The sequence below is a fragment of the Centroberyx affinis genome, unplaced genomic scaffold (assembly GCF_046629955.1).
Source record: "Centroberyx affinis isolate AG114_WGS23_722 - 3 ecotype Tasmania unplaced genomic scaffold, CSIRO-AGI_Caff_v1 ptg001090l_1, whole genome shotgun sequence".
Lineage (NCBI taxonomy): Eukaryota > Metazoa > Chordata > Actinopteri > Beryciformes > Berycidae > Centroberyx > Centroberyx affinis.
Window position 1 is genome coordinate 93910 of NW_027279635.1, and position 27994 is coordinate 121903.

Below are 27994 nucleotides of genomic sequence, written 5' to 3' on the forward strand. Positions count from 1 at the left end.
CTATGTTTGTTTTTGCCTCTGTCCTTTTCTTTTCTTGCGTAAACTTGTGTCTGTCTGTTATTGTATATTATTGTAAGTTGTTATTGTTATTATTATTATTATTTTTAGAAGTAGTTGTAGTGTAGTAGTAATAGTAGCCTAGTAGTAGTAGTAGTAGTAGTAGTATTAAGACAATTATCATTGGTCATAATATATTTTATCCTCCCCAAAAGATTTAAACTTTGATAAATTTACAGACTGCTATAACGTGTAATTGACAGACATATTGGTGAACTGCTATCTGTATAAATAGACAATTATAACAGCGGGGTTGTCCTCGAGCAGTGACGTGAGCAGGAGGATCAGACAGGATCTGCGTCAAGTGAGCCAGAGTTAGCCAGAATGATACCGGGAAACAGAATATTTTGCTTTCAAAATAAAAGCATCTCCAATAAGGGTTGTGAGCGTGAATTTCTTACAGCTCTGTATACATAAAGTTTACAGTGTGTGTATGGAAAGCACAAGGCATGTCAGTGGCTTATCTGCCTGACTTGACACCAGGTGCTGGAGGTCCCATTCCATATAATTTAGGGAATAATTGTGCCACTGCTGTGGGGTGAAACTGACTTTTTCAAGATTCCAGATAACATTCCTCCACGATTTCTGATGTAGGATTTGTGATTTAGTCTGCCTTTGTGTATTTTTCCTCCACTATTTATAAAATATATATTAGCCTATATAGAATAAGAATAGTAAAGTCCATAGTCGTAGCTATCAAAGTGGAAACAATTTGTTTTTATTTATTTTTTTATTGTTCCTTTTTTCCCACCAAAAGTCATTTACATATATATAGGCTACGTATATGTGTAGCCTGCATGGTATATTGAGTAGGCTTATATGGCTATGGATATATGCAGTAAAATTTATTACTTTATTTAAAAGTATAGGCTACATTTTAAAAATGTATATATTTATAGTAGGCATAGCCTATCTATAGGCTTTTATGGCTATTGATATATGTTGTGAAAAGGAATTTTTGTGGGCATAAAAGAGACTCCTTAAATATATTTTGTATTTTTAACTTACTTCGGATGGTAACGTGTTCGTTTTATTTTGAGTTTTATTTTGAAAGTTGTAACCGGAAGTTCCATGCATTATTCTGTCTGGCTTGACAGCGGTCTGGCTCGGGCAGGAGGAGCGGAGCGCTGCGGGCTCGTCTCTCCGCTTTCTCCCTGATTTAGATCGTGGAAAGAGAGGGGGGTTACACAGCCACCGGGATATTGTTTTCCTTTCCAGCTATCGACCTATTCCCCCATTTTATTGTGATATATTTTGTTCTCCGTGGAGGGAGTCGGAGGGGAATGAGTAGCAGGGAGAATCTACCGTGACTTTTTCGGTGGAGAAAGTGGCCCCCGGTGCCAACAGGGCAGTAGTTGCTGCTGCTGCCGTCTGTCTGTGCTGCTGCAGAGCGGATCATCACTGGGATCTTTAAAGAGGATACTTCTTTATGTTGCCGAGGAAATAACACCACGACGCCAAGGTAAACAGGCAATGCATCCTAAACAAGCAAATGATGATTTCTAAGATTTAGGTTATGTTGTTTCATCCCACTCTAACGAAAACTCCCTGTAATGATTTCCTATAGGGACTTAGTAGTGTAGCGGTGGTACTCAGTAGTGAGTTTACACTGACCTTATGGTGCTTCGTAGTATTTTCTATCTCCTATGGTATCACTATGATATTCCTATAGGGACTTACGGTATGTGTCTATGATACTCAGTAGTGAGTTTATACTGACCTTATGGTACTGTATAGTGTTTTTATATGATATGATATATCATTATAATATTATAATATTATAATATAATATATATTGTTTGTTTGTTTTTGTTTTTTAGGAATATCAAAACTGATCTTTATCTTTCAAAACGATACAAGAATATTTTTTAGGTGGTGGGCTGTGCAGGTTGGCCTCAATACATTATGAAGAGTGGTGGTGAGAGTGTGTGTGTGTGTGTGTGTGTGTGTGGTGTGTGTGTGTGTGTGGGGGGGGTGATTGAGCTGGTATGCAGTCTGTATTGTAATAACCAGATAATGAGGTTTATGTTGATATTATGATGTGTATGTAAATATTGTGATCTCCAGTGTGTATCCCTCTTTTTTTTTGGATCAGATTCAACAGGCTGCCGTTCCACTTGTTGCCTTTAATGTGGACGGTCGTACGAAAAGGCTCCAAGTTGTCTTCAAGTGATCTCATATGATCTGTTCAAATTACTCGGGGATCATTTCACATGAGATGTTGAGTGAGAGAGTGAGAGAGAGAGAGAGAGAGAGAGATGTCAACAGATGAAAGTGTGAGTGAGGTCCTGTCCTCAGACACCGTCGAGGCTGTGATCCTGTGGTGTGTGGCGACATAATAAAGTCAATCTGTCACAGTATCAGTGCATCAAGGCCTTCTGCTGAACCAGTGTCATTATAGTCACCATCTGATCTTGAAGCAGAGCCAGTAAAAAGGACTGCAGGGGGAGGGTTCTTCAAAGATGATGAACAGTATCTACCGTTTTATCTGAGTTTTTCATATTTCAGCACCAGCTTTCCTAGCGAATCTGCATGTAGCCTTTGATGATTTGTCAAGGATTGATCACATCCTGCCTTTCGCACTGTAACCCATCCACTGATGCCATCTGGCCTGGAGGACTTCCTCAAGTTTAGAGCGCATCGCTGCTTTTCCTTTCCCTTTTTGAGGAAGTAACAGAGCTAGTCTGTGTGTGTGAATCTGCGAATTACATGCAGGCCATCAATTTCTCCTTCCTGGTGCAGACAGGTGTTATTTTCTCTGTCTGACACAACATGCAAATGCAGAGCCTGCTGCCATTTAAAAGTCAATAGGATCCTGTCAGAGCTGCTTGCAGGACAGCCAGCGCCCGCCTCCGCTGATTGGATCAAACAGAGATTCATCCCCCCATTTCATCTGAAGAGGAGCGGGCGGGATGAAGGCTGCTTTCTCCAGCCTTGTAAATACAGCTGACTGCGCTGACTCCTCAGTGTGGCGGCTGGAGGATCTGGGGCTCTCAGTTTAATTAGGGAAATGGAGGTGCCTCGCCACGGCGGGGGAGAGAGAGGGAGAGGGAGGGAGGGCATGTCAGAAGGAGGGAGGAAGGCTAATTGAGGAGAGGAAGGACGGACAGTAAGGAGAGAGGCGGTAGAGGGCGGGGGGAGGGAGGGAAGGAGGCTAATTGAGGAGGAGGGTAAATGTAGGAGAGCGGGTGGGGGGTTGGAAGACGGTAGCGGAGACGGTAGCTTGGGTTGGGGATGGGTTGGGGGTTGGTGGGTGGGGAAGGAGGGGGGTGCTACCAGCTGAATGGATGTGACCTCTAGTCCCCGGGGGAGCAGCTGCCGGAGGAGGGGCCGGGCTCCCACCTGATTTACGACGGCACACAGAGGGACACACCCAGCAGCCCTTCTCCCTTTCTGCAGGACATGTGATGTCTCTCCTGTGTGTGTGTGTGTGTGTGTGTTTTTTGTGTCAGAGTGTGACACGAACCTTCTGTGTGAGCTCGTCCCCCTGAGACGGAAGTGATGAATGTGCGCTTTGGTGGTGCTGTGTGTGTGTGTGTGTGTGTGTGGGTGTGTGTGTGTGTGTGTGTGTGTGAGACGTGGACCCTATGTGTTGTCCCTTGCGAGACGGAAGTGATGAATGTGTACTATTGCCCTCCGTGACACACGCTTTTTGCCGGAGGGGAAGATCTCAGGCGTAAAAGTGGCACAAATAATCGCCTGTTACTGCCATTTACCCCCACTGCACACACACACACACACACACACACACACACACACACACACACACACACACACACACACACACCAAGGTGATGATCCCAGAAGAGCAGTTACCTATGATTTGTTAGCCGGTGAATCACATGTCTGACCAAAATCTCAACAGACTTTTCCTGAACTGTGAGAGTTTACACAAACACAGTCTAACCAAATGGAAATATGAACTCCAGTTACAACAGAAACAATCTATGATACGTGAATTAAACTTCATGCAAAACTCTCAACTCTCTCCTATGCGATACGAGGACTTCTTTCGCCACGTGGGTCCTACTCCATTCTTCTGAAAATATCTTTTGGCACAGATTTTGTGTATTTGTGCAGCTAGATTGCGGGCTGTGCCTCAGTCTGGGTTTTGGTTTGTGACCTCCAGAGCTGGTTTTAGCCTGACACTATTCCCTGTGCCCTTCCTCCCTCCCTCCCTCTATCTCTCCACATCCAGCTCAAAGGCGGCGGTGTGATTTTTTTCGGGGCCGGGGGGGGGGGGGGGGCCTCTGGCTTCTAAAAACAGCCTCAGAGAGAGACGTGGTTGAGGCTGACCTCTGCTAGCCGAGGTCTGCTGAGAAAACGGGCTAAACGTGTTATATTGGTAGTAAATAGTAGAGCAGTGTTGCGGTGTTGCGAGATCTAGCGTACTCGTTTATTACTGTGACAGTTTGAAGTTTAACGGCGAGGGTCTGCGAGTGGGAAAAGAGACTTTGTTTGTTTCCAGTATGCCTTTCATTCACAGCCCCGCTCGGTTTATTTATGTGAAGGAGTTTTGTGTGTGGAAATGTGGGTTTATTCACAAACACGAACAATGGCTCGCCTATCACCGACACCGACAATGGCATGTCTGTTTTGTGTTACTAAATGAAATGAACATAATATTTTCAGCTGTATGATTTTCTCTTAACACGTCAACAACTACGATGACAAACATTGCTCCTTCAGTAGCTCCTATAAGCAGATTTCTGTCGGCCATATTTCATTATTTCCCCCTATCTGTAACTTTTGATATGTGACTTACCCAGTCAACAAGTCTTTTCTTTGACTTGGCAGGCAGTTGATCCTGATAATTCCCAGATGGAGGCAATGAAAGCTCATGACAGGTCACTGTTTGTTTCATTCCCTGGCATTAGAATTTGTCTTCATAATTTACCTCCCAGATATAAGATACTGATTTGCTCCTGTGCCCCTGTATGCATGGATACATACAACCAAAACAATCAAGTCTATGAACAAAGTCGATGTGTTCTGTCTTTGTAGATGTGGTCTATTGGATGCAGATGTCTGATGGTGTTAGTGAGTCACCAGCTGTGCGAAAGAAGGTTCTTCACAAAGTTCAGAGATAAAAATATAATACTGCAACTTCATAAATATGGCTCTTGTATAAACCCGCTCATAAGGGTTGGGGAATTCCCAGGTTGTGGATATTCAGACTCAATGTATGTGGATTCAATGTATGTTTAGCACATATTACATTAGGGAAAGGTTATGTAGAGGCTCTGTCATCATGAGACTCATGAGTGTGGGAAGCTTCTCTTGTGTAGCTGGACTCTATTGTTCTGACTGGACCGGCCCCTTTTTTCATCAAGCAACTAATGGGGTCATGTTTGATGACATATTGTTCAACTATGTCCCTCCCACCGATGAGCAGGCTTCACATCAACCACCACCATTTGCATTCAATTTTCAGCGAGTTCCTCATAAAACTCGCACAGCAAAAAATGTCCATGTTAATGAATCATCTAGTCTTGTATTCCATCTTGAAAGGGGATGAGGGATTTTATAGAAACAAGTGTCAGTATCTTGAATCAGGGCAGAATAAGGCAGATCACCCCGCTAGTATCAAGAATATGATACCTGACTCATGCAAATTCTAGAAAAAAGGGGAAATCATTTCGCTCAGTTGCCTGGTTTTTCACTTCACTTTAAAGAAAAGCGAAATGATTTTTAGCAAAAATAGTATTTCAAGACTCAACACTTGATTCAACAAGGGCTTTTTTTTATATAATTTATATCAAGCAACAGCTGTACGTTGTTCAGGAATATCAAACTTGGAAGCGGTATAGCGGAGCTCTGCACGAGCGGAAACAGCGTTTTAGAACATGGCGTCCAGTCCGCGGCCTCTGAGGAACGCCTGCAGAATGAAACATGACAGTTATTCTTCTTCTACTGCTCCCGAGAGGAAGCGCGCGAACCCGCCGAGCGCTTACCGTTTTAGGGCCTCGCTCTCCCCGTGGCGGCGGAAACGGAGGCCCTCTAGCTCGAGTGTTGAGCCCGCAGCCTAATGAAAGACATCTGAGTGTCATTAACGTGCCAGTTTTCGGAGCGCCGGGGGCCCCAGCAGAAATACGGCGGAGGTGTCCGGGCCGCCGGGTGCAGAGCTGAAGTCAGATTAAGACCCGGCTTTGACAGAACTGTCTGTGCAGGGAAAACAGAGCGGCGTCAGTTTCCCCACAGTCTGTGCCTCCCCGGCCTTTGTGACGTGTTGGCTTCTGTTGGACGGCTTGACTGTTTTGCTCTCCCTGCAGCTGTTCTCATGTTGAATTAAGTGGCTGGCCATGCACAAGCGTGTGCCTGTGTGTGTGTGTGTGTGTGTGGGGGGGGCTAAGCTTATATGTAAGCAAAATGCATATGTGCAGTTTTGTTTCTGATGCATATGTCTTTGTAGTGTTAACATAAGAATTCAAGCTCCTTTGCCTTGTTTTGTTTTGAACTGGATGCCTCTCTGTACTCTGGATGAGTGTGATACATTGTCTCCCAGTAGCAGACGCACTGTAGGGACTATTTAGCCCTGCAGCAATGGTCTTTATCCTCGCCTCTAACACCATAAGCTGTTGATCAATCACTTTCTCACTATAAATATTTATATCCCGAGCAGCAATCTGCTGCCATGCGTCTAAATGATTTCTCCCTTTCTCTAAGCAACACATTTATTGTGTTGACTCTTGTAAATGGTCTCAGAGAATTAGTATCTGTGACAGCCGTCTGTTAATTTCCACATTTCTTGGAGGGATCAGGCCCCTGGCTGTGCTGCCAGCAGCAGTTTCCAGGCTTGTTTAGCTTTTCCCAGAGCTTAGATTACAGGGATGGCCTGGTTTAGGTCTAGGCATCAGACACGCTTGATTCACAAAGACAATATGCTGCCGTTTTGGCAGCACACAACATTTTCAACTCTGTGTGACAAGGCAGTCTGGTCCTCTCTCTGTCTTTGTCTCTGTCTCTCTCTGTTGCTATCTGTCTCTCTTTCTCTGTCTCTCTCTCTCTCCTGTTCTCTGCCTCTCTTTCTCCCCCTTTCTCCATTGGATACAAAATATTTCATCTTCAGGCCCCCGGCTTCAAGGGGCAGACATGGCTGGTTGCCAGGCAGCATGCTACAGGCTTCCTGTGTGATCGGGTTGAGCTTCCTGTGTTCCAGCAAAGGAAGGGCCGACTCAGCAAACACAGGGAGAATAGGGAGGCTTACTGTACAGCAGCTCCCAGCTCCACAGGCTGAGCCCTGGGCTCACACTGTCACAGACAGGCATCCCCACTGGATCCCCCAAACCAGTCTGCGTTTCAGCCTGGTGATCGGTGGTGAGAAACTGGATGCTCACTGCCTTAGTCTGGGTCTGCTTTGAGAGGATCACATAAACGGTAAAGCAGATGCCTCAGTAAAAATGCCTCATTTTACAGATGCCTCAGTGCAGCTTCTGTCAAGTTCAAGCTCAAGTCAAATGTTTCTCCTTTATTTCTACAACGGGTTATGAGGGTAGAACATCAGTCATATCACCACTTGGTAAGGTGTAGGTTATCTGCTGTGTCTACTAGGTTGTGACATCTTGTGAAACCAATTTGATGTTTTTGTGCCCCTCAAAAGCTCCTGTGGGTCGACTTGTGGAGTGAGTGCAGAGGCCAGGTGGAGAGTCAGAAATAGCTTGTTAGCACTGCACAGCTATTTTCAACACAGAGATGGAGCCATGAATAGTGATGTGGACTTGGCCTTCCTCCAGAGGTTTTGCCTCAATTGTCTCTGCTGAACCGCTCAAACAGTGAGGGCGGACAAGCCGCGACAATATGCGAACCCTGTTCAAAGCAAATGTATTTTAGGCGTGGAAAAGAATCGAAAAATGCTTAAGTGTTATTGATTTTCTGTCTGGAGGCGCACTGCAGTTACCTGAAGTTCCTTTCAAGGCAATATTCCACCAGAAGTGTATCTTTAGACCCTGCCACACATGAGGGGAATGCTGGCTTCGAGCCACCCTATGTGGTTAAGTGTTTTGTGTGAAATGGTTAGACCAGCGTTTTTGAGACCTGCAATGAGCTGCCTTTCCAATTCCAACTATGAAGCTGGCTTACAGGCTGTCCTGTTACTATTCATGTTAAACTATAACACAGTGGATAATTATAGTTCTGGTCCTCAGTTCTGATTGGCTGATTGGCTTTAAATATTAATGCCCTGACTGAAAATCACCACTCTATGTAATTACTGTGTCAAGTAGCAAGCACTTTGTTCAACTACTGTTCAAGAACAATATTGCATGGCCAAAGAATAACTTTCAGCTAATTATCATTGTTTAATTATTATCAATTTAAAATAAAAGATTTACTGAATATTTGCATTCTTTCTTTTTTAACACAATGGTGTGTTTTCACTCTTCTATAAACGCAGTGTGCCACTCAATGCAGTGCTTCATAGTGATTGTAGAACTGTCTAGTATTACTTTGCATCAGGTTGTGCCTAATGACTCTTCCCTGTTGTAAAATCTCTGTAAAGTGTGGCTTCTCATGGCTTATTGCTTAATTTTGCACCAGTGACACATTTTGTCTCATGTTCCGCTATATACAAACGTATTGCTAGCTAAACTGCTAAGCTAACATTAACAACATTCCTCCAATATTTAGGGCAAATAGGCCTACTTTTTCCATTATTTTAGAGCACTTTCCAAAAGCAAGTTCATTCAAGTTTCTATACTTCTTTTGTGTTCTCATGCAATGAAAGCAATATTACAGTATATTAGAATATGAGAGGGAAAAGGCTACATAGGCCAGCAATTTGGTTGCTTTCAAGAGGTGGTTTGAATGGGTCTGAAATCACCATGACAGAAACAGAGGCAAAGGACGCAACCAGAAGGTAGACACTGAAAGGAGATTTAAAATTCACCTTTTCTGTCTCTTCCTACTAACCTTTCCTGTATTCCGACACTAAATAGGACATTCCTCTCATCTCCTGTCACTTTTTTTGAGAAACAAATGCATGGCCATTAAAAACCACTGAAATGCTAACTGGTTAACTATGGCTAATGAAAGCATGTTAGCATATATTTTCCCACAGAGTTTCATGTATTTGTTGTTCAAAATGCTACAAACCAAGTCTTGCGCTTTTTCCAAAGACAAATACAGAAAGTTACCAGGTGGTTAGCTTGTTAGCTATCATTACAACTGTTAGCATTTTGTGACCCTATGTGACGTGAAAACAGAATACAAAAATAGAAACCAATGTCAATGACTCCTTACATCATGTTACATTTCATTGACGGTAAAAATAAGTGATGACACACACTGAGTCAGGTGTGACGGAAAGTTGACTCTTTAACATTATTGGCAATGATGAGAAGCCCTTCCTTCCGCTTGCTTCCCCTTGCTGGTATTCCACTCCATCTCTAAATACTTTTTTTTCACTGGCCTTTCTATCTGAATAAGCTGTTTTATTGAGAAACAGTTTCAAAATTGAAATGCTCATGTAATATGGAAACTATGATGGAATTTCTAGTCATTTTTTTGCCCACATCCCTATCAATTACTTTGTCTGTGGGGTAGTGTTTCTGTGGAAAGATCACATTAGAAATAACACCACATCGGACTGTCTGCCCATATCAATGTCCTGGAAACAATGAAGCACCAAAACCAAAAAATAAAAGACATCAACATCAGCCTCATTAGTAAGATTTATCACACAGAGGCTCTCAGAGCAAAGAGAGGATGGTGAAGTGGGAACACTATAAGGATCCATCCCTCGCTCCTGGTCTCAGAGGGCAGCTTGATTCATTGCTTTTGTCTGCTATGAGAGGGTCCTCCGGATGGGTGGGTGGGGTGGGGTAGGCGGGGGGGGAGTTAGAGACACAGACGGACACTGTTTGGTATTCTCCTTCAGTTCTGTCGGACGGCTTGTACGTCTCCGGGCCCAGACATGTTCCCCACTCCGCTCTGGTTTGAAGGGTATGCGGAGTCAAGGGGCCACGGTTTAGCTTGGCCGGCAATGGAGGGAGTGAAGTGAGCAATTGTGTGGGTGGTATGGAGGGGGGAGGGAGAACGAGGGGGGGAGGGAGGGAGGGAGGAAACAAGGGAGAGAGAGAGAGAGAAAGGGAGGATGGGAGTAGGATGCCAAAGATATGCCACAGACAGCACCAGGTTGCCTGAGAACATCTTCAGATGTTTAAAGTTATATCATCTAAATTCAAGGCCTTAGAATGAAATATAATAGAGTTAAAGATGGCATTGTAAGTCTAAAATTCAGTTGTAATGGTCTGAAAATGTTGTGGTTTCTTGCTCTATTTCTCCAATTAGAAATCTGTTTTCATTTTCACTTTTTTCTTTTGCCAAACTGGACTTTCATTTCATTCTAATTGGTATTAAAAATGTCTTTAAAAGTCTTCAATTGAACTTGAAACCTGCAGAAACCCTGAACACCCATACAAGAGGAGAGGAGAGAGAAAGACAGACAGGCACAAATAGAGGAGGGAGGATAGGAGAGAATAAAGGGCTAACTGAGTAGAGGCTATAGGAAAGTCTTAAAGATCCTTCCCTTTGGACTTGAGGCAACCCCTTTCCCCTCCGAGCAGGGAACTGTGGACCGCCCTTTCCTGTTTTTCCTTCTTTTCCATTCCTCCTTTTCACGGCCGGAGAAGAACAGTAATTCTGAGCGAGGGAAGCCCAGGGCTCGGCCCGCTCCTGCAAAGACCACTGTGACTCTGAGCCGCTCTGACCCGCTCTGTGTTTCTGCAGTGTTGTCTGCTCTCTCCCTCCCTCACTCTGCCCGTCTCCACTGTCTGCTGTGGACGTTCTCATTATTCATGGTATTACTTGCTGCAGTAAGTGCTGCCAAGTGCTTGCAGACGTAGCTACTTTTAAAGGAAAGTAAATCCACTCATTCATGACAAAGATCTGTCACTGAGATGCACGGATAAGCTGGGTTTTCTGCACAAGTGGTTTAGAAAAAGCGGCCCAGGGACCTCAAGGGGTCCTTGGGGGTCCCTGTTAAAATGAGGAATAGTTTAATTTCACCTTAATTTAATTTATTAGAACTCATCCCAATTAGGGAATGTATAAGAATAACTATTCCTATCTAGAGATGGGACGATATATTGAATTTCAATATATACCAATACAAAAATGTGACAAAACATATTGTGGGGCAGAAAAATGCCCATCACAATTTCACAAGTTGTCCATCCAAATTATTTTATTTGCACTTTGTAATGACATTTTTAAATTGTTGTTTACATTCTAGCAAGCCAATGCCATTGCTAGAAAGATTTGTGGCTCAGAAATAAACATAATTCTGCACAGTCAGTCATTGAACTTTTATTCATTACATCGTAACGTGGTTGTGTCGAATTGTGAACCCCATATCGCATATTGAATTGTAATTTTGTCCTTTTCAGGGGACAGATAATCATGAGAAAATGGGATAGGGAGGGGCGGTTGTGAGACACGGGGCGTTACAACCGGTCCAAATACGGCCTCCCTGCATCATGGTTGTCATGGCTCACATTTCCCCAAAGTGCGGTAACAGTGTTCCCGGTCCCAGTTTACTATCCTGGTCCGGGAGCGTTCAGTCCCTCAGGAATGCCTGAGAGCCTCAGCCCATTTTAGTCACGCACCACAGTGTCTGCCATGCATCACCTTCTCCTGCTAGCTGGGACAGCTTCGCAGGAGCCGATAAAACACGTGGGCCGTCCTTAGTTACAGCTCAGGTGTGTGTGACAAGTGGATAAGCGTCGATGAATAACATGCGAGTGTTTTGTGTGTGTGTCGATGTGTGAGTGAGGCAGAGAGACAGAGAATCAGTGCAGGGAGAGTGACGGGAAGAGAGTGGGACTGTGTTATTGTCTGTTCTCTCACCAAGGTGATACTCACTAAATAAAGTGGTTTTCTGTAATAGAAACACCAGCGCTGCTCTGTCTCGGTGTCAGTATGCTGCCTGGAATTTTCCTTTATTTTCAATCTGTCCCATGGGCAGAAATACTTTTGAGCATTGTGGTTGTTTTGCCAAATTCCCTTAATAGTCTGCATCCCTCCCTCCCTTGCATTAGCACTGTGATTCACGTCAGTCTCACAAGATATACGACCAAAATATTCAAGCTGTTTATGAATGTTTGCTTATTGGGGCATGCACTTTTCAAACCCAATAAATCAAACTGACTGTGTATCATTCTTAGTGGTTTTCAATGATATACGTTCTTGGCATTGTCATGCTTGTCCAAATAGGGTATCTGAGCATCATGGTTGCTGGGGCTTTCATATAAAGATATGCAGATTGAGGCTGCCTTCAAGTACTGTCGGAAATATTGTTTTTTCAACTGGGAAAATCTGAATTTTTTGTGAAAGCTGTGTCAACAATTGATGGTATAAGTTTTGTTCGACGGATTAATTAAAGCATAATTTTCATGCCTGATGTGCATTTTCTCCTCTTTGTTCTGCCACTGCAGAACAAAGTAATTCTGTGCTGCCAGATTTATAAAATAGAACAGCCACTAAAAACCTACTTTAGTTACAGGGTCCATGTTGTTATCATTTCCAACCAAAAGCTGACAAGTTTTATGTACAACCTCTGAACGCTGAGCTTTTCAGGAGCACTTGAAGGCAGCATTATCTCCTGCTCCTTGCCCTTTCCCGGCCTGCTCTCGGCGCTCTGCTCTATATTTTACTGTAGTTTTTAGAGCATTCCACTCTGCAGCTGCTAAGCTTCATGGGATAGAAGACGCCGTGGTTGTTTTTCTAACTTGACACCTCGCTGGCGTTTTATAGACGTAGTTTGCATTTGAATGATTCCCTGGAACTCCGAGCTGGAGCTGAAGCCCAAACCCCAGCAAGAACGCTAAGGAAATAACTGAGTTTGTGGTTTTGTTGTAAGAGGAATGTGAATATATTTTCCTTGCCTTTCAGCTCAGTGTTCACAGTGTCCAGTGAAATCAGTTGTTCATTCTGCATGCATCTACTTCGACAGTAGAAGAAATCACAGCACAACTTCTCACACTAACTAAAACCATTGCAGTTTGCTCAATAGTTTACCATTTTGCTCTATTTTAAGTGTTGACCTAGCTATTTTGTGCTAGCTTTATCTTCCAGTTTAAGACCACTGGCTTAAGTATGACAGTGCATGTCCAACAGAGACAGTGCACTGTGAAGGTGGCAGAGCTTGGGTAATTGTGCTGTTTATCTCATGCAGGGACACACACATGTGTAGCAGCAGAGAAGAGGTTCAAACCAGCTGATCTAATCTGGGGGGCTGCAGACAGGCTGTCTACCCTGCTGTGTCTATATAAATGGACACACACACACACAAACACACAGGCGCTCAGGAATGCTTCACTCAACACCGTGCACGCTGAACGTCAGAGCTTCCTTTACCACAGTGTAAGGGAATGTCGGCTTTTAATGTAGCCACTATGAATAGCCAGCAGCAGCCAATGGTCTAGCAAGGTTATAAAGGGAACATTTTTTAGTCCTGTTTTATGCAGTTTATGTCTTTAAGTCGGGGAGTTCCTCACTGAGTGGCTTTATCGCAGTCTATCTAGCCTTAATTTGAACCACATGCTTTAATATGCAGCGTGGTAGACATTAGCTACTGTGGCGATTCTCTTTAAAATGACTCGAACTCCCCAGAGTTGGCGATTTGTAGTCAGGCAGGAAATTGGTCGTACATTCCATATGTTAATTAGATTCGGTGCAAAGTGAACCCTTGCTGACCAGGCCACCATAGTACAACATAAGGCCATTGGTATGGTGCCTCTCTGTAGAAGCTTTGCCAGCGTTCATTTATTATAACTGCTAATAAGAGGTGGTGAGGCTCCCAAAAGCATGTCAACGCTAACTAAATCTTTTGAGACGGTGGCAGTAATGTAGAATTTATAATAGTAATGAGGATCACTGAAAAACCCATTCCTTAACTAAGTACAGACCGTAAATATATCCTTTGCTCTGTTCTCATGATTGAGTGCGTCAGGCACAGCATTTATTGACAATAAAGCTATTACTGCAAACTCAAGCAAGTCATCCCTGTCCTCTTTGTTGCAGGCTGTTCACTAATGGGCCGTTTAGCCCAGAGAAAGGCCATTCAGTCCCCTTGTCATTAGAAAGTCATGAGCTTTGCATTACAAATAGGGGATGATTCATTGATATGGCTGACCAAAGGGCCTACACACAGACAAGGGATCAATAGACATGACTGGAGAGGGGTCGACTCTAGGGAGACGAGGCTATTTACAGTAAGAGGGATGGGTGGGAGGGAAATGGAGGCGGCACTCCAAGCTAGGGCTAAGTTGGTGTATGTGTGTGTGTTTGTGTGCGAGAATGGTCTTATTGAATTAGCTCCCTGTTGCCCTATGACCGACTGAGAATAGCAAAGCCCCTGCCACTGGATAGTTTATTACCTCCAATTATAACTAGGCCATTTACAGATGCAATCCATCTAGCTCTCAGGACCCTTTTGTCTGGGATATTATGAATCCTAGCGTTCAGGCCGCCAAGCGCCCCAGCTATTATTGCTAACAAAGAGATATTCTCAGCTGACATATTGCTTTTCAAATCAACAGTTGCTCTTTTTGTGTGTTTTCAGATGGACCTCAAGCTGCTCTTGATATCTACGTTGTTAGGAGTCTTTTGTTACGGCAGCGCTCAGAAAGGTAAGATCTCCCTGTCAGATCTCATCTCCTACCTACACCTTGTTAAACAAGGTCAGCTTACATATAGCAGCAACATCAGTATTCTGCCCACTGACCGCGCAGAACATGATGTAATTGCATTGATGTCGGCTCGCATCGCAAGCGTACAATTCAGAACGATGACCACCTCCGTGTCTAGAGGAGAGGCAGGCTTCTTTAGCCTAATGATGTCATTAACCAGAAGTGGAGCTCCACCTTAGCATTATGGAGCATAGCGCATAATGGAAAAGATGGAGTATTCCGTCTCTGTCTCCAATTACCATTGAGCCACACAATGTTCCGGATGAACTGATGTGTAAACACGGGGGGCTTAACGGGCTGCTTACTTTGCAGGGACTTTGCTGTGCCGCTGCTCTGTCTGACTCTGTGCCTCCTCTTCTCTCTTTGTTTTCCACCCAGAGGGGAACGAGTGCATCAACGCCAATGCCAAGTACTGTGGGGAGTGCATCCAGGCTGGAGCCAAATGTGGCTGGTGCACAGACCCAGTATGTGGATCGAAGCAGTCAGCTATAATCATTACTGAGAATTGCAGTATCATACCATTTGTGGTGCATTGAGTAGGCCTACACTTAAACATCACATTACAATGAAAACATAGTGATAGTTTGGCTAAGCGTTTAGTTTTGGTTGTTGCATAATGTGGAAGAGTAAAAGCCATTGATGTTGCAAGGAAATCCAACTCAGTCTTAGGCATATCAGGTCCAGTCTGTCCAGTTTGAGGTTGGTATTAACTCACTCTGTGCCGCCGCCAGGACTTCCTGAAACAGGGCGAGACCGTGTCGACCCGTTGTGACGAGCTGCAGTCTCTGAGGAAGAGGGGCTGTGCAGAGGCCATGATCGAGAACCCACGCGGAGGACAGAGGATCCTCAAGAACAAAATGGTGACAAATCGCAACAAGGGAGCGGACAAGCTAAGGCCGGAGGACATCACTCAGATCCAGCCCCAGAAACTCAGCCTCACCCTCCGATCTGGTGAGAAGCAGAGAAATAACACCACAGAAATATGACTGCAATATCATTATGATAGAACATTTTGATAAGATACGGTTAAAAATATTGCTACATTTAGTTCTCATTTTACCTTTACTACATAGTTTTCTGCATTAGATTTCTTCTCTTGGATTAGATATTTACCACAATAACATGACAGAAGTTTACAATTATAGTAACTCTTGTACAGTGTGGGGTACAGTACTGAGGCACAGTAGTGTACTCTTGCTCTAGTCTCTAGCATGTGAAGATCACATCCTGTAAATCCGTGATCTGCATTTATAGGCGAGCCCCAGTCTTTCAACTTGAAGTTCAAACGAGCAGAAGATTATCCCATTGACCTTTACTACTTGATGGACCTGTCCTACTCCATGAAGGATGATTTGGAGAATGTCAAGAACCTGGGAACCAGCCTGATGCTGGAGATGTCCAAGATCACCTCTGACTTCAGGATAGGTAAGGATTTTCATCTAAGTTTGCAATCACCTACAGTGTTTTCTTTTTTCCCAGCCATAGTTGAAAAGCTTACTTTGTTGCATTTTTGGATTTGGTTCGCTTAAGTTCACGCTGCCCAATTACAAGAGAACCAGGGCTTGTGAACAAAAGTCACATGGACTCACAAATAGCTAATTAACTGGACAGAGTTTTAGGAACCTGTCAGCCAGGGAGTCAAAGCAAATCTGATTCCACTCCCTGTAACTTTACCTAAGCATGATGGACTTGTCTGAACGCTTTGCCGTAATTGACGTTCTCAGGTCTTCATACCAGGTAAGAACACATGAAGAAATAGCTGAATATGAGCATCAGTCCAGACTGCTGTTTGCCTTCAGTTCATTTTAGCCTTTCCAAGCATGAGGAGCTGCTGGCTATCAGATGTCAACATCCGTCTCCTTATACCCATAAAACCGTATGGAACAACAGTCAAACAACCACCAACATACCCATAAAACTGTATGTTTTGGGGTTGTTTCCTGTATTTAGTACGATTATGTTCGCAGTCGTAACAAACCGTACCACAGTTCTCTGAGACCTCCATTTTCAGGCATCTCACTGTGATTATTTGGTGCCACCCAGGTGCAAATGGCATTGTTCTCACCTGCCCAAACAAACTGAACCAAAGGAGTAAACACTGATTGGCCAAGCACCTCGTTAAGTCTCCATTCAAAATAACTTGTTGACTCTTTGCTAAAGTAAATGAAACTTAAATGTTGAATCCAACCGCAGTTATCCTGTATATTGTCTCTCCTTTGTGTTTTCAAAGGCTTTGGCTCCTTTGTGGAGAAGACGGTCATGCCATACATCAGCACCACCCCCGCCAAGCTGCTGAACCCTTGCACGGGCGACCAGAACTGCACCAGCCCTTTCAGCTACAAGAACGTCCTGAAGCTGACCAGCGACGGATCGAAGTTCAACACCTTGGTGGGCCAGCAGCACATCTCTGGAAACCTGGACTCTCCTGAGGGGGGCTTCGATGCCATCATGCAAGTGGCTGTGTGTGGGGTAAGCAGGAAGAACATTCTTGTATGACCCTATGGGAAATAAACACACTTGGGTTCACAATTCAAGGTAATATTCCCACAGTTACAGCACTTGCTTGCAGCGATACAACACCAATAAACAGGTTAATGTGGCGATGTGTGAAAAGGCATTTTATGAGTCTTCGGTGTTTACGGGGAGATTTTTGGATGCAATGATAATCAAAGGGTCATGTGTTACATTTTCAACTACTCGTATACTCCCTTTGTTTTTACAGAGTTGGTACATGGTTGGTAGCGGACAAGATGGGGTTTATTTTTTGTACGGTTTGGCAGTAGTTGGAGTCTCTCCTTCTCATTTCTCAGGACCAGATTGGCTGGAGGAACGTGACTCGTCTGCTGGTGTTCTCCACCGACGCCGGCTTCCACTTTGCCGGAGATGGCAAGCTGGGCGGCATCGTACTGCCCAATGACGGAAAATGTCACCTGGAGAACAATATATACACCATGAGTCACTACTATGTAAGTAGCTCGACATTGCTCGGCCTATTTTTGAAAGGTTTCCATATGTGGAGACGTCGGATTACATCCCTCAACTGAGATTTTGTTGTAGATCTCTATATTCATGCTTGTTGAGGTGTAAATTTGACTCGTCTCCTCCGTCTTCTCTTCAAGGACTATCCCTCCATCGCTCACCTGGTTCAGAAGCTGAGCGACAACAACATTCAGACCATCTTTGCAGTCACAGAGGAGTTCCAGCCTGTGTACAAAGTTAGTTCCTCTCTCGCTCTCATTCTTACTCTTGTTTTCATTGTCTTGCTCTCTGTTTTACTTCTTTGTTTATGTCCCTCCCTCTTTGGCCGTACTCCTCCTCATTCCCTCTGTGTGCATGAGTGTGTTTGGATGAAGCCTTTGGTACTTTGGAGCATTCACCTGGCCTGATGCATCTGCTCCTTGTTTAGAAGCATCGCCATGAAACTCGGATCACTTCCTTCTGCTCTGCTGCTGCTTTTCAAGCCAATTCCATATCTGAGTTTGATAAAAGTCCCTTCGTTATGTCTACACATGGTAGTTTCAGAACAATAACAATCTCATGATTGTAGTTTTTAAATCAATGTTGTACGTCTAAATCTAAAATGCCGCAAAGCTAGAAACGGCTTGAATCGTACATTTTTGGGCTTTGCCACTCCACTGCTATGTATTTGTGCACCGCAGCTGGAACAACAGTCTATAAAAGTTAAGAGCAAAGTATTTTTAATCCCTGCTGTGGCTCACTGGGGTTCAAGAGATCACAGGATTGACAAAGGTTTGCACTGAACCTTTCTTCTCTCTTTAGGAGCTGAAAAATCTGATACCGAAGTCTGCAGTGGGCACACTGTCTGCCAACTCCAGCAACGTGATCAACCTCATTATAGATGCCTACAATGTAAGTACACTATGGACACGCTGTTGAAGCACTCCCTCCAACAGCTATGATTAATGTATTATTTACTTAAATCAACTACATTAAAGCATTTAGCATTCTGAGTGTGTTGGAAAGGAGTTTAACAGTCAAAGCTATTTCAAAACACGTATTCACATTTAATGCTCGGCTAAGCCTTTGTGTATTATACACTGTCAAAACAAAGCTACCAGCTGACATTCCAGCGGAGGATATAATAACACTCATGTTGTTATCTCTCTGTTTTTGGCAGTCTCTCTCATCAGAGGTCATTTTGGAGAACAGCAAGCTGCCAGAGGGAGTGACCATAGCTTACACATCGCGCTGTAAGAACGGAGTGGTCAGCGAGGGGGAAAGCGGACGCAAGTGCTCCAACATCTCCATTGGAGATGAGGTGGGAATTGAAAAACACCTTTTTGTTATACTACTTTTTTATACAATATGAATTAAATGGGAATTACACTCCCACAAAGTCATAGTTTGGGAATCTCTCAGACCATTAAAACATACAGCACCATTCCATTGATTTACTCTGTATCCATGGGTCCTTAAAAAGTATTACAATGTCTTTTTTCACCATGCAATGACAGGTGTCTTTGACCTGCATGTCCTCCGTGCTTTACTAAATACAATTGGACATTATATCCCTTAACAATGAATTTCCTGAGGTCCTTTTCCTGATGCTGCCCATTTATAGTTTCAGCACTTTCAGTAACTATGGTCATTCGGAAATAGTGTGTTTTTGCCAGCTTTGTCTCTTTTGGTGTTTTTTTTTTTTTTAAATGCCCGGTAGGATCAAAAAGGTCTTACAAAGTCTTACATTTGGCTTTGTGAAACCTGCAGATACACTGATTTAACCCTACCATGCATGACATCACAGGCTTACAAGTTTCCATGAGCAGGGTCAAAATAACCCTCATTGAAAAGAATTAAATTCTTCATGAAGGCTTATTTAACTATCCAGGCCCCTTCTTTACACCATATATACTGTATGTACACTGAACATTATGTTTTCTTTTTTAAATACATTAATTATAACTGTGTTCTGCATGGACCTGAATACAATTTTGAAAGGTTTTTCCAAATTAGCTACTGTGTGTGGATGCAGCTTGCTTTTTAGTACAGAAGAAAATTCAGAGTCTAGGGCAAAAGGTTGCAAAGTTTTTGTATAGTTCATGAATAAAGTCCTGAAAAGCCTTGGTCCAATGATAAGAAGTAAATATGCTTTTGTAGAAAGAGTCCCTGAACTGTTGCAGTCTTTTAAAAAAGCTTATGACAACATTCACACACACAGCCTTAATGTTAGCGGTGCAAATGCAGTGAATGAATGTATTAAAAAACAATGGAAGTCAGTGACAAAAGTAAATATTTATTCCACTGTCACTCTCTCAGAAATGCAAAGTCCAAAACAAACACACTACAGACACTAGCCCATATATCTAATGTTTTATAGTGTTACAATGAATGAGGGTCATTTTGACCCAGCTCCTGGAAACCTGGAGTACTAAAACAAAAACACATTTCTGAAAATGTACTAAAGAGAAATGTATAATTTATATGGGGAAAAGTAACAGACAACAGTTTTGAAGAATACATCAAATGATAAAACATTTTTCTTGCGAAAATATAGCAAAGGGACATTTTGACCCTATTCCCTATGCCTTTTAGGGTTAAACTGGACTTGTGTTGAGTCAGCACATATTTGACTTAGGCTTCAACATTAACTCTTGCTGAGTTTAAGAACTATTTGGTTTTGAGATTTTCACAAGCATCTGACAACCTCACCCAGTCTTTCAGATCTCTGAGCTTGGTTTGCTTGCTTTCCCCCTCGTTCCTAGGTGACGTTTACCATCAGTGTGACGGCCAAGGGCTGTCCCAAGCAGGGAAAGTCTGAGACCATTAAGATTAAGCCCCTGGGATTTACAGAGGAGGTGGAAATTACACTCAACTTCATCTGTGAGTGCGAGTGTCACAAGGATGGCATCAAGAACAGCAACCGCTGCCACTTTGGCAATGGGACGTATGAATGTGGAGCCTGCAAGTAAGTCCTGTTTAGGAATATTTTCGCAAACGTTATTGTATAATTACGGCAAAAATGTCCATCTTAGAAATCCATTTAGTCTCATATTCAGTCTTAAAATCTTGGCAATGTGGTGAGATAATTCCCCTTGTTTCCAATGCCGTTTCAGGAATTTTGAAAGTGTTCATTTCTTGAAAAAAGGAAGAATAAGACAGATCACTCCACTGGTATCACGAAATTTGCAGTGAAAACAAGGGAAATTATTCCACCCTATCATTTTCCCACTCGTTTTAAGAAAAGACTCAACGCTAAAATCACTTGTTAAGATTGATTTATTGATTTTCTTATTCAGAAACTATATGATTTTAGTGATAAGGCACAGTAATGCTTGTAGCGGTTCCCAAAATCCACAGTGGGGACAGTCTCACCCGTCCTTCCCTCCCTGTCTCAGGTGTAACGAAGGACGCGTGGGCAGACAGTGCGAGTGCAGCAGCAACGAGGTGGCCACGGAGGACATGGACCGCACCTGCCGCAAGGACAACGGCACCGACATCTGCAGCAACAATGGAGACTGCGTGTGCGGCACGTGCGAGTGCAAGAAGAGAGACAACCCCGAGGAGAGGTACCGGGGACAGTACTGCGAGTGCGACAACTTCAACTGCGACCGCTCCGGGAACAAGCTGTGCGGAGGTGAGCGAGTGTCCAGGTCGATGTTCGGCATAACTACACAGAAGCGTTTTTGTATCTGAAATATCGTGATGGTTTTGAGATGGCGAATAATAACCAGTTTGCCAATTAGATTACCAGCCACCACGTCTGAGATTAAGCTGTGATGAAATTAGATTATCTTTCATTCAGATGCCTTTGTTGTCTCTGTTTCGGCCTAACTGGAAGCAACACGCCGTCCTCGTTTGATGTGTTTCTTTTCTCCCAGGACACGGACGCTGTGAGTGCCGGGTGTGTATCTGTGACCCCATGTGGACCGGGAGCGCCTGCGACTGCTCGCTGGACACCAGCACCTGCCTGGCCAGCAACAAGCAGACCTGTAACGGCAGAGGGAAGTGCGAGTGCGGCACCTGTAAGTGCACCGACCCCAAGTTCCAGGGTCCGACCTGTGAAACCTGCCCCACCTGTCCAGGAGTCTGCACTGAGCACAAGTGAGTCTGACAAGTCATTTTAACACATTTCTACTCATTATGTGTGTATGTGTGCACATCTACATGCCAAGACACTTTCTATCCATATGATTAGCCTTCTCTAGATCTGTCAACGTCCATATCGTCGTTGTCGGGTGAAAATCTCATAAGTCCAATCATGGTGATTTTCATGTTTTAACATAAACTGAAAACTTACATGGTTCTCTGTGGGTTTAGTCAATTCTATGAACCTTGGGCTACCAAAAACCTTTCAAAACCCACTGGATAAACTACAAAAAAGTTGATATTTTGGACATATAAGGTTTTCACCAGACAACAGCAATATACTTTTCATTTGTCATATATTCCATATACATTGATTCATATTTTTTGTGTATTTTCACATTTTTCATTCGTCTCAGTAAGTTCTACTGCTGTTATTTTGCATACCTTCATGAAGCTGCAATCCATTCATTTTTACATTCATATATTTCTACTTCACATGTTCTCATGCTGAAATACACTGAAGCTGTGCATGTTTATATAACCCCCATTGGCTATTCTTATTTATATTCTATTTTTCTTCACTGTATTCTATTAGTGTTTGCTGCTGCAACAACCCAACTTCCCCACTGGGATCAATCAAATTTCATTTCAGAAAACAGCCCTACACCTAGAGTAAAACACCGCTGCTCATCTCTAACAGCGACTAAAACTCTCGTTCCCTACAGAGAGTGCGTCCAGTGCCGGACGTTCGGCACCGGCGAGAAGAAGGACACGTGCGAGCGAGACTGCAGCTACTTCAACCTGATCAAGGTGAAGGACCGGGAGAAGCTGCCCCAGCCCAACGACGCCACCTTCCCCGTCATGCACTGCAAGGAGAGGGACGCCAACGACTGCTGGTTCTACTACACCTACGCCGTCAACAACAACACGGAGAAGGAGGTCCATGTGGTCGACACCCTGGGTGAGCGGGAAAAGGCGGCGGAAGCTTGAGAAATGAACGGAAGGGGCAACGTGACCTGGGTGTGGAAAGAGTCATGGTTCTGGGAACAGAGGAGGCATGGGAAATTACAGGGGTTGCGGTGGTTTGGGTGCCGAAAATAGCTCGTCTGTTTATTCATATACAGTCGTGTAATGTTATGTTTTTGCCCAGAGCCGTGTTATTTTTGCGCCGTGTTATTTCACTCAGTACCGCACCATGCTGTGTTTCAGACTGCCCCGCCGGTCCTGACATCATCCCCATCGTGGCGGGCGTGGTCGCCGGCATCGTCCTGATTGGAATGGCCCTGCTGCTCATCTGGAAGCTGCTGATGATCATCCACGACAGACGGGAGTTCGCCAAGTTCGAGAAGGAGAAGATGAACGCTAAGTGGGACACGGTGAGTCGTCCGGGACGGTGAGAACGAACCGCCTCTGTGGGAGATGAATAGGATGAATATTTTTGGGGGATTTTTGGCGGTGGCTTCGCGTTCTCTCATTGTTGAGTGAGTGAGATGTGGAAAACAGGTGCTGTTCAAAGCGAACCGCCGTAGAGAAAATGAACTTGAGAGGATCGTTTGTTGTTCTCAGTGGCAGATGAGAGTAGCAGACCTGTTGATATCATTATGGATTGCCTCACTCCCCTCCTCAACAGTCCCACAGCTGCAGAAGTCGATCTAATATGTTGCTTTTGAGTTCCGCTCAAAATAAAAGGGAAAACGTAGCGGGCTGTGTGGACTTTTTTGGGAATGTTATGCAGCCTGAGCATAGTTTGCCGTTTTCCGGGGCGTGGCCACAGACCCTCCCCTTCCTGCTTCCTGCCCTCTTTAGGATCGCCAGCCAATATCAATATGACAGAGGGCCATTTCTCAGCAAAGGTTTATCTACGGTATTTTGCCGCCACCTAGTGGTGAGTTCTTGCTAAAGCTGAAGTGTAAAGTGAGTTTGACGGTGCAGATGTCCTTGATCAACCCCAAACCCCTCCTGTGTATTTTGGGGTCTTTCGTGTTACCATGGGCCGGGCGTCTTCGGGTTGCAGATGCCTTTAATTATGGGAAACGAGAGACTGTTATTAGAACACTGACTGACCGGGCGTCCTGACAAGATAACAGAGCAAAGCAATCACAAGGCTCTCTGATGAACTTCAAAGAGATAGCAGAACCTCCTTCCCATCCCCACTTAAGGATGCAACCCCACTATCCAGATTACTATTAAGGGAGAACTTTTAATTTACATTTTAATCAAGGTGTCAGGCAATCTGGGAGAGTTTGCCCTTGTTTCATTTAAATGCAGCAATGTTCCCTTCTCTCTTCCCCTCTGTTTCCGACTCGGACTTCTCTCCATCATTCCCTTTGGTCTTTATTCATGCTTTTTTTGTCTATTATACTGCCTTTTCTTCATTCTGTTTCCTGTGCTGCTGTTCTTTTTTTCCATGCTGAACCTTCTTCTGTCCTCATTCTCTACCTGTAGCAAGAAAACCCCATTTACAAGAGTCCTATCAATAAGTTCCAGAACCCAAACTATGGCCGCAAAGCTGCCGCCCTATAAGTTTGTATTCCTTTCTGCTCGACTTGAGTTTCCTGCATGGGCTTTTTTTATTTTTTTTTTGTATGCACTTCCACTTTGTGTAATTTCACCTTTCTCTTAATCCTTTTAAAACTACAAAGAGTTAAGTAAACAAATTGATCCACAAGAAGAGGAATGTAGCCTTCATAGTTTGGAAAAGAAATGCATGAGTGTGCAGTGGAAAGTGGCAAAACCTGTTCAGTGTCTGAGAATATAAATAGCTTCCTCAGATGACAAATACCTTGCCTTGGTGAGTATTGTCTGATTAAACTGATATGAGGTCCTGTTTGTACCTTCTGGTATTTGGTACACTATGAAAACGGCATGTTGTGACTGTGTATCGAATGCTATCTGCTAGTGAAAGATGAATGAAAATGCTCACTCCAGCATAACAAGTGTTGTTCTCCACTTGTGCCTAATGGTAATACAGATTTTGCTGTGTGGTTTTTCTGAAATTGTCGTTTCACCTGTTAGGAATTCATAAAAATGCGACATACCTGTATGATTGACTGGATAATATGAGCAACATGATTCTCAACTAAACTCGCTCTTTCATTTTTGCCTTCCAGGGTGAAAATCCCATCTACAAAAGTGCTGTCACGACTGTGGTCAATCCCAAATATGAAGGAAAATGATGGCCTGTTAGTTTCCAATGAACACTGTTAGCAAGTATCTGACAACTATATCGATTCGGGGGCATGAGAGGAATTTGTAGTTGGATTTCTGTCATTTTCTTTCAGCCGCTTCACCATTATAATGTAACGTTTTCGCCACTGCATCTGTATTTTTACTAACACTTTTTGATTTCTATGCATTTGTTGTATTCTAGATGTACAGTTCATGTGTATATACTTTTAAGTTGCATATTTGCAAAAAAAGATGATGAAATGAAGGTGTTTTTTTTTCCTGCCACAGGACTGGTATGGGCAAAGGATTTTGCTTTTTTTTTTTTTTTTTTACCAACACAGTGTGTACACTACAGATATACATAATAGTTGGAGATATATATGGACAAGAATCTCTCTCTCTCTCTCTCTCTCTCTCTCTCTCTCTCTCTCTCTCTCTCTCTCTCTCTCTCTCTCTCTCTCTCTCTCTCTCTCTCTCTCTCAATTTGACTCAATTCAGTTCAATCGGTGCTTTATTGGCATGACAGAGATTCTATACATTGCCAAAGCAGAATGTTAGTAAAGTGAAGGTTAGTAAAGTTGCAGTAATCAACAGAACAAATAGTATATACTGTACAGTGGTTATAGTTCAGTGATGATGCTTTTTTTTACCCGTATGTATGACAGCAGTTAACACATTTTGCAGCTAATCTCTCTCTCTCTCTCTCTCTCTCTCTCTCTCTCTCTCTCTCTCTCTCTCTCTCTCTCTCTCTCTCTCTCCCTTCCTCAACCACTGTGTTTCTGTGTCTTTCGCTCTCTTGTTTTCTCTCTCTGTGCACTGACTTCTTGTGTATTCTGTGTGTTTCAGAGAGGACCTGAGTTTAATATGTAACGTGTCAGCCATAGCACATTATGTATGATGTGTGTATATATAGAACAAATATACAATAGGAAGTATTGGATAATCTTTAGCATTCAATTAAGATCGGACAGCTATGTTGAACCTCAATAGATTACGCAGTGGTAAATAGTTGTAAATTTAGTAAGCTGCAGCTTGGAAAAATGAAAACTAGCATTGGTAAGAAATATCCAGTGTTTACGATTTTATTGCACTCTTAATGAGTATTGTTGTCTATCCTGAAGGATGAAAACATGAAGTAAATATACGAGAAGAAGGCTAATATCAGCATTCATTATTTTTAGCATTGATATACTATCACAAAGGGATTCTATACCACTTGTTTAAATGGTTAAGTTGTGGCAAAGTGTCGAACAATCAAAGGATTTGTATAGTTACGAAACAAAATAAGTTGCAACTAAAATGAAATGGTGTTTTATTTGCTTAACTAATTTCAATATTCATTCTCAGGTCCTTTTCTGTGTTCATGTCAAGCAAGCCAAAAATATTTGCTCATTATTTTTCTGTCAGCTTGTCAAGTAGCACAGTGTGAACTCATCTGTGTAGGTCAATAGAAGATGTTTTGTTAAACTGCTTTAGACTGTAAGACTGAAGGAGTATTTGTTCAAAGACATCACGTGAATCACCTCTGACATCCTTTCACAGTCAAATGCCTCTGAAGCACCACACACAACTAAGCCTATACAGTATTGTTTTCAAAGTGCCTTTTATTTCAATACCATGTTCTCTCCCGATGCTGTTTATGAATTTATTTATTAAATAAAGTACAAAAAATGTGAGTGTATCTTTTTGTGGGGCTGAAAATAACTATACTTTAAGAGTACTTATCCAATTCAACCACAAAGCTATAAGACTATGCTCTCTGTAAACTACTTACTGTGACTATAACAAGATCTGAAGCATGTTGTACATCAAATTATACCCTGCCATGGATTGGCTTACTGTGATTTGGTCAAAATTGCTTTCTCTCAAAGATACTAGAGTTTACTGATAGGCCTGATACTGGGTAGAGTTTGTTGACCTAGAGATAGACAAAAATCCTGGTCAAATAAATGTTTAGCCCATCCAGTCAAGAAATGTCTAGACAATATGTCAGTTTACTTTAACCAGCTTTTTTTTAGGCTAATAGAAATCTACAGTGGTGGAAAACGTACTCAAATGCTTTATTCAAGAAAAAGCAGCAATATCAAAATGAAAAATACTCAATTAAAAGTAAATGTTATGCATTCAAACATTTACTTGAGTAAAAGTATAGAAGTATTAGCAGTAAAATGTACTTACGTATCAAAAGTAAAATACTCATTCTGAAAACGGTCCCTTTCAGAGTGTTAAGTTATTGAAGCATGAACCATGAAGTATTTTAATGTTGAAGGTCTAACTACTCCATGCAACATGCATGCACTGTTGGGGAGTTTAAACTCTAACAATGCAACATATTTTATGAGCTTATTGTATGTTTTGCATGTAAAACCTTATTCTGCAAAGTAACTAGTAACTCCAGCTGTCAGATAAATGTAGTGGAGTAAAAAGTACAATATTTCCCTCTGAAGTGTAGCGGGGTGAAAGTAAAAAGTCTCACAAAATGGAAATACCCAAGTAAAGTGCCAGTACCTCAATATTGTACTTAAGTACAGTAGCTTACTTGAGTAAATCTACTTAGTTACTTTCCACTTCTCCCACCTGTCATCTATATGACAGAAATTCATAGCAAACATCATAGTGAGTATAGTGTCAAACTGGTGTCAGTTATGAGTAGAGGGTCATTTAAGGGGCAAAAAAGCATAAATGAATGCTTTTTGTAAAAGAAAGTGAATTTAGTTTATATTGGTGGTTGTTTGCCTTATATGATCATCAACTGCAGGTCAAAGTTAACCCTCATTTTTATTTACCACTGCATCACTATGTAGAAACAGTCTTATGGCATAAAATAAAATAAAAATATCTAGGACTTTTCAATGCAATAGGGTAAAAACTTGGTAAGAGCATCATAAGCTTGATTTCTATAGTCAGTTTCAACTTCAATAAATTCAATCATTCCATACAAAATCAGAAAACTGATTTAAATTCAGTCGTCTGGTGAAACAAATGAAATATTGGGCTATCTGAAATATTTTTATTAGACTGAGACTTACTAAGAA

At 42.8% G+C, this 27994-nt stretch overlaps 1 protein-coding gene across 2 annotated transcripts; it reads left to right on the forward strand.

Annotated features, from left to right (window-relative positions):
* The first annotated feature begins 1228 nt into the window (after positions 1 to 1228).
* On the forward strand, positions 1229 to 26629 carry LOC139647538 (integrin beta-1-like). 2 transcript variants are annotated; one of them, XM_071523452.1, is made up of 16 exons: positions 1229 to 1519; positions 14618 to 14684; positions 15123 to 15208; positions 15476 to 15695; positions 15999 to 16169; positions 16975 to 17213; positions 17555 to 17710; positions 17864 to 17959; positions 18525 to 18614; positions 18883 to 19023; positions 20468 to 20670; positions 21101 to 21339; positions 21584 to 21806; positions 22517 to 22752; positions 23001 to 23167; positions 24902 to 26629. In XM_071523452.1, exons 2-16 carry the CDS (start codon positions 14618 to 14620, stop codon positions 24965 to 24967), a joined length of 2400 nt encoding a protein of 799 aa, XP_071379553.1. In that variant the 5' UTR covers positions 1229 to 1519; the 3' UTR covers positions 24968 to 26629. The 2 variants fall into 2 exon arrangements, with proteins under 2 accessions (XP_071379553.1, XP_071379554.1); XM_071523453.1 differs by lacking the exon at positions 24902 to 26629 and adding an exon at positions 24237 to 24314.
* The last annotated feature ends 1365 nt before the right edge of the window (positions 26630 to 27994 follow it).

Bases quoted from the DNA above. Each gene is read 5' to 3' on its own strand.
- LOC139647538 (XM_071523453.1), top strand. From the start codon at position 14,618: ATGGACCTCAAGCTGCTCTTGATATCTACGTTGTTAGGAGTCTTTTGT. The intron at 17,711-17,863 runs GTAAGTAGCTCG...CTTCTCTTCAAG, and splicing joins ACACCATGAGTCACTACTAT to GACTATCCCTCCATCGCTCA. The intron at 23,168-24,236 runs GTGAGTCGTCCG...CTCTACCTGTAG, and splicing joins TGAACGCTAAGTGGGACACG to CAAGAAAACCCCATTTACAA.